We start from the raw sequence: 6628 nt of genomic DNA, 5'->3' as shown, positions 1-6628 counted from the left end.
CTCTGCAGGGCCTGCAGGGAGGAGCCGTCCAGCTGCCGCCGCTCGTCCAGGCTCACCTGGGTCTCCTCCAGGGCACGCGTGGCGTCCCTCTGGCCCTCCCGGATGACGTCCAGGTCTAAGTAGAGCTTCTGGCAGTTGCAGTCCTTCACGTACTTGATGAGGTCGGCATGGCCACCCTGCAGGTGCTGCAGCGTGAGATTGAGCTCCAGGAGCTGCCGCTCCACCTCCTCCTTGTTTTCCTCCATGATCAGAGACTTCTCCATCAGGATCACGCGCAGCTCACGGAGCGCCGTGTGGTTCACCTGCAGCTCCTCCACCTGCCGCTCCACCTTGCTAATCTGATCGAAGGTCTCGTCGGATTCGGAGTACAGTTCCTTGATCTCATCCGCGTGCCGGGTCAGGGTGGCCCTCATGTCCTCCAGGGTGTACTGAAACTCCTCCTCCCTGCGGGCCGTGGTCATGTGCAGCTCTGAGAGGTTCCTCTGCAGCTGGCCCAGCCTGGCCTGCAGGCTCTCTGGCTCAGGCCTTGCCCCAGCCTGGGGCGTTGCCAGCACCAGGCTGCCATTGGTGCCTGGGGCCTCCTGAGCCTTGTGCAGCCTCTTCAATTTGGTGTCCACATCGGCCTGGAGCTCTGAGATCGAACGGTGCAGGGTAAAGTGCTGGGCGTGCAGGCGATCCTCCACGTCCTGCTGCAGCTGACCCACTCTCTGAGCATTCTCCTGGACCTTGGCCTCAAATTTGGCACCAAGCTCCTGGAAGTCAGCCTTGGCCACGGCACTGTCCTGGACTCTCGAGATGGCCTGGCGGTTGGCCTCCACATTAAGAGACAGGTTTCTTATGGCCTGGGAAAGGCTGTGCAGGCTTTGGTTAAAGCTCCTCCAGATGGGGCTGAAATGCACTTGTAGGAAGGTGTCCACGTGGGGTAGCAGCACCTGCTCCAAGGATCTGTCAGGGAACTCTGCAACAGACGTGTGGTGTGACACAAGCCCTGCAGGAGCAGACATTCCTCCCAGACTGGGACCAGCGGGGTCCTCCCCTCCTCCCCTCAATGTGACCAGGCTCTTCCTCAGCCCCTAGAGCCTGCCACTCACCGTGCTCTGTTTGATTTGCTTCCATCATTGCAGCTGTGAGGTTACCAGGCAGGGCCTTCCACAGGCCTGGCAGGCTGTCTGCCACCTGGTGAACATCATTCTGGAGATCTCCCAGAAGGTGTTCCTGCTGTTCCTGTTGCACCTCAACCTCACTGATCGCTGCAGCCAGGTGGCCTAAATGCACAGCAGACATAAATGTCAAGGGCTAACTCACCAGGTCTGGGACAATCACGACGTTCAGAGAAGGATCGTTGAGGGCTGAGAGCAGGAAAGGTAGCTGCTGATGTCCTCTGAGCAGGAGCTTAGAAGCCTTAAGCCCCTGGAGGGCAAATGCATAGCAAGTGAACCCTCATCCTGCCTCCTACACCCACAGCAGACATGACTAATCAATCATGGTCCACTCCCCTCCTCAGCACATGCACATGGCCTCACAACTTCATTCTTGGCAGCCCTTGTCAATAAATACTTCACCACATAATGACACTCATTTGCTTTCTCAATCTTGGGCCCAGCCTTGAAGGGCCCTGCTGCAAATGATGTCTTTTGGTTGGTTTCCTGTGCTGACTCCAAGACCAAGGACAGTATGACTTCCTGGCTCTGGTTAGGGCTGTGGGGAAGGGTGAGAATGCTTTTTCCAGGCACAAGGGTTTGTGTGGTTCAGGGGACAAGGAAAGTGTCAGATGAACCAGTACTTCCCAGAAGATGGGGTGAAGGAAAAGGGTGTGTGTGCTTGGCCAGCAGGCAGCTGGGAGCCCGGTGAGCCTGGCCTTCAAGGTGGGAGGTGGTGCAGGCCACAGAGGAGTCCTTGCTGATTCTGGAGGCAAGGTTTCCCTGAAATGGCACTGCTGTATCACAGGAGAAAGGGCCAGCTGGCTACGTGGGCCCCAGCAGCCTGCCTGCCTGTCTGCCTGCCCCTTCCGGAAAGCAACACACCAGGTTCAAAGCTGACTGGTCCATCCCCAGGTTCCTGGTGGCTGTCACTAGGATCTGCAGGCTCAGGGATTGCCATGGAATCTGCAGAAGAAGGCATTAGATATTGACCCCAGTGGTCAGAGGAGCTGCTTGACTTTGGGGATCAGAGGTCAAGTGGGGAGGGGTGCAGCAGGGAGCCCTACCGTGGTGCTCGCAGTTGGGGCCCGTGTAACCAGGGCAGCACCTCCAGGCCAAGGAGGTCAGCACCTTCTGCTTGACCTGGTACACTGGCTTGTGGGCCATGCGGTACCTGGAGGAGGAGGAGGGCTGACTCAGTGACTCCAGGGAGGGCTCGCTCCAGGCCTGGGCGAATGGCCCACCCTCCCCTACTCACATGACTTTGACTCTCTGGCACTCTGGAGCTCCCTGCGGACATGGCTGCTGCGAGTGGACGAGGAATTTCTCTGTTTTGCAAAGAGCTAGTAAAGTGACCAGCTTGGACATCGGGTAGGGGCACCAGTTACTGGAAAACAAGCAAGAGGAGAAGGCTGCTGAGCCACACCCAGGTCAACAGGGGGTGCCAGTGCAGAGCCACCAGTCCCCACCTCCTGCCGGAGCAGTGCTGGGATTCTGGAATCCATTATCCTGTGAAGAGAGCCCTCTGCATTATTCATCCCTGGGCTCCAGACCAAACGTTTCACAATCCCTACCTGCAAAGAGGGCACCTGCTCCACCCCCTTCCTGAAGCCTCCCCGAGCCAGCACAGAGAGGCTGAGAAACCCACCAAAATCTAGAACTGTGAAAAGCAGCTCCAGGGTGATGACTGTTTTAGCCAACAAAACTAACACCCAGAGTGTGGGGAAAACACCATGTGCACTGCAGCTGTCTGCATGGATTCCCTTCGGTGAGGTTAGCCGCAGAGCTGGAAAGCTCTCGCTGTTTCTCCTGCTACCAAGGTGCAGCTGGGGCTGGAGAGTCCTGGGTTTGAATCCCTCACGCTTTCTGACTGTGTGACCCCGAGTGAGGCGCTTAGGGAGCTTCTCTTTCCCCATCTATACAATGGCGATGGTAATGCCCTCCTTTAAGTGGGTAGAGGAATACCAGGTGCCTGGCTCCTGACAAGTGTTCTGTGAACACAGCTCCACTGCCCCATTCCAACTGCCCTGGCAGCCTGCCCAGTTGCTACTTATGTGAAGGACCAGCTCCCTGGCCATGCCCATTAGGATCATTCTAGAAATGGACTCTCAAACAGTTGTCCTAAGGAAAGGTAAGCAGCTGGGTGGAGCAGTGTCTTCTCTGGGATGGCCACCACATCAAGGTCATGCAAGGTGGTTGGAGGTCACACTCAGTATCCTGCACACTTGAGAGGTAGCCCCTCCATCCTGGCCCTTCACCAGCATGCACTGTGGTGATCCCAGGAGCCGGGGGACGCTCATGCTGATGGAGCTGCAGTTCACTGACCCAGTGGCTGACTCCATGGGGTCCGTGGCAGTGGTCAGAGAGCCCTTCCCCAGGCAGCCAGCTCCCAGAACAGAGCTCATCAAAGTGGCAAGTGGCAATGATCTCCGTGGCACAGTACAGCTCAGCACCTCTTGGGTGCTGGGTGCTGCGCTCAAGCTCAGGGTGTGGATGTGGAGGTACAGACTTTCCCTTCAGGGTCCCCAGGGAGAGCACTCTTAGAATGGGTGAGAGGTGCCAGGATCTGCAGAGACTTTTAGGAGAAGGAGCTAATGGGGCTATGTCTTAAAGCCGGAAAGTTGGATGAGGCACTGCATGTGACAGGGGTGCGTAGGGGTGAGGAAGGGGCTGCAGAAGGAGGCTGGGATGAAAGGAGAAGCCAGACCTCAGCAGAGGAGCTGGCCTATATCCTGAGGGCATGGGAAGTCATGGAGGGGTTTCAGCAGGGAAGTGGCGTGAAAGAGCCACCCTGGTTCCTGGGTGCAGAGAGGATGGGAGGACAAGATGTTGGCAGCTGTGTCCAGGGTCTAGGGGGAGATAATGGCAGTTTCGACTGAGTGATGGTGGACGTGGGAGAAGTGGCCACATCTGTGAGCTCTTAGAAAGCGGCGTTCAGAGGCCTTGGTGGTAAAGTGACTGTCAGTGCCGGGATTTTATTCTCCGGAGCTGGTCTTTGTCCTGGGGCCGTCAAGCACTGTCACACAGGGATAGTGCTGGGAAAGGCAAGGGTGGGGGATTCGAGTGACTTTTTTTTTTTTTTCTCTTGTTTTTGAGACGGAGTCTTGCACTGTCGCTTGGGCTGGAGTGCAGTGGCGCGATCTCAGCTTGCTGCAACCTCCACCTCCCAGGTTCAAGCGATTCTCTTTGCCTCAGCCTCCCAAGTAGCTGGGATTACAGGCACCCGCCACCACACCCGGCTAATTTTTTTGTATTTTCAGTAGAGACGGGGTTTCACTACGTTGGCCAGGCTGGTCTCGAACTCCTGACCTCGTGATCCACCTGCCTCGGCCTCCCAATGTGCTGGGATTACAGGCATGAGCCACCGTGCCCAGCTAAATGACCATATTTTGAGTGCTGAGCCCCTAGCCTGCTTTACCCTCTCAGCAGCAGACTGGAAAAGTTTCTCAGGAAAATGAGCCAGCCCAAGAGGAAAAGACCCAAAGCTGCTGACACCAGGGGTCCTCCCATAAAAATAACCAACCAGTAGATCCTATGACAAAACGGGACAGAAAAGGGTATCCATACACCCCAGCTTCCAGTCAGTTTCTCAGTCTTTCTCAAGTGAGCAGACATCCAAGATTTACCCGAGAAACATTTTATTCCAAAAGAGGGCCAGGTACAGTGGCGCACGCCTGTAATCCCAGCACTGTGGGAGGCTGAGGTGGGAGGATCCTTTGAGCCCAGGAGTTTGAGTCCAGCCTGCGCAACATAGTGAGACCTCATCCCTACAAAAAATTAGCCAGGTGTGGTGGCACATGCCTGTAGTCCCAGCTCTTCAGGAGGCTGAGGTAGGAGGATTGATTGAGCCCAGAATTTCGAGGCTGCAGTGAGCCATGATTATGCCAGTACACTTCAGCCTGGGTGCAGAGCAAGACCCTATCTCCAAAAAAAAAAAAAAAAAAAAAAGAGATCAAAGTGGGCAAACGAAAAAATACCAACTTGGACAAAAACTAAGCCTGCGTAAGGAGAAGAGAACCACTGAAACATTTGCACTAAGATTTCCAGGTTGATAAAATAAATTACTGCACCCAAGAAACAAGACCAGGAATCCATGAAAAAGAAAAAAAATGAGGGGGGATGGGAGAGGAAGGGTGAGCATTCAAAGAACAAAAAAGAACTCTTGGAAATTAAAAACATAACAGTAGAAATGAAAATAAATTTAATGGAAATGTCAGAGGGTCAAGTTAAAGAAATTTCCCTAAAAGAGCAAACAGAGAGATGAAAAATTGGAAAGAGAAAAGAAAAATAGAGGACCAGTCTTGCAAATGTAACATTGAAATAGTACAAATTTCAGAAAGAACAGAGGGAGGAGATCATCAATGAAAAAAAATCAGGCTGGGCATGGTGGCTCATGTCTGTAATCTCAGTATTTTGGGAAGTTGAGGCAGGAGGATCACTTGAGCTCAGGAGTTTGAGACCAGCCTGAGCAACATGGCAAGATCTCAATCTCCACAAAAAAACTGAAAAATTAGCCAGGTGTGCTGGTGTGCACCTGTAGTCCCAGCTCTTCAGATGGCTGAGGTGGAAGGGTCCTGTGAGCCCGGGAGGTTGAGGCTTCAGTGAGCTATGACTGCGCCACTGGACTCCAGCCTGAGCAAAAGAGCGAGACCTTGTCTCAACAACAAACCAAAAACATATTCCGGAAGTGAAGGACTTCAATTTTCAGATTCAGAGCAGCACCAGTTACCTGCAATATGATGAAAATACACTTATATCAAAACACGTCATCATGAAATTTTAGAACTCTGGAAACAAAGATGGTCTCTACGTGCTTCCAGCGAGGAAAACCAAGACAAACACACGCATACAAAATCGGTAACTGGAATGGCTTTGAACCTCTCAACAGCAATATTGGAAACTGGAACACAGTGAGGATTGCATTCAAAATACTGAAGAAACATAATTTACAACCCAGAATCCTATATCCAGCCTAACTATGAATCAGTGTGGGAGTGAGAATAAAGATATTTTCAAATGACCCAGGTTTCAGAACATTCGCCTCCCACGTATCCCTCATCGGGAGACTACCTGATGAGCAGTGGTTTGAAATATGGCCTGCACATCAACACCATCATGCAAGCCAGATGTGGTGGCTTGCACCTGTAATCCCAGCTACTCAAGAGGCTGAGGTGGGAGAACTGCTTGAGGCCTGGAGTTCGAGATCAGCCTGGAGAACATAGTGAGACCCCCCACCTCAAAAAAACAAAACAAAACAAAACAAAACACACTCAAAAACAAAACCATTGTGTGGCACTTTAAAAATAATTAAAAATAATAGTCTTGGGGCCGAGTGTGGTGGCTCATGCTTGTAATTCCAGCACTTTGGGAGGCCAAGGCAGGGGAATGACGTGAGGTCAGGGGTTCCAAACCAGCCTGGCAAACATGGCAAAACCTCGTCTCCACTAAAAATACAAAAATTAGCTGGGCATGGTGGTGCATGCCTGTAA

At 52.9% G+C, this 6628-nt stretch overlaps 1 protein-coding gene across 1 annotated transcript in view; it reads right to left on the bottom strand.

The window, feature by feature from the left end:
• Nucleotides 1-6628, bottom strand: part of MMRN2 (multimerin 2) — a 20945-nt gene that overhangs the window by 7324 nt on the left and 6993 nt on the right. Inside the window, exons 2-6 of the mRNA XM_011995400.1 lie at nucleotides 2398-2526; nucleotides 2207-2313; nucleotides 2025-2105; nucleotides 1092-1265; nucleotides 3-958 (exon numbers count right to left, since the gene is read on the bottom strand). Of these exons, the coding sequence (XP_011850790.1) occupies nucleotides 3-958; nucleotides 1092-1265; nucleotides 2025-2105; nucleotides 2207-2313; nucleotides 2398-2526 (1447 nt within the window). The remainder of the gene's footprint in view (nucleotides 1-2; nucleotides 959-1091; nucleotides 1266-2024; nucleotides 2106-2206; nucleotides 2314-2397; nucleotides 2527-6628) is intronic.

The sequence above is a fragment of the Mandrillus leucophaeus genome, unplaced genomic scaffold, assembly GCF_000951045.1.
Source record: "Mandrillus leucophaeus isolate KB7577 unplaced genomic scaffold, Mleu.le_1.0 Scaffold488, whole genome shotgun sequence".
In the NCBI taxonomy this organism is placed as follows: Eukaryota; Metazoa; Chordata; class Mammalia; order Primates; family Cercopithecidae; genus Mandrillus; species Mandrillus leucophaeus.
The sequence above is the reverse complement of the archived record's forward strand: the minus strand, read 5'-3'. Positions and strand labels throughout refer to the sequence as shown.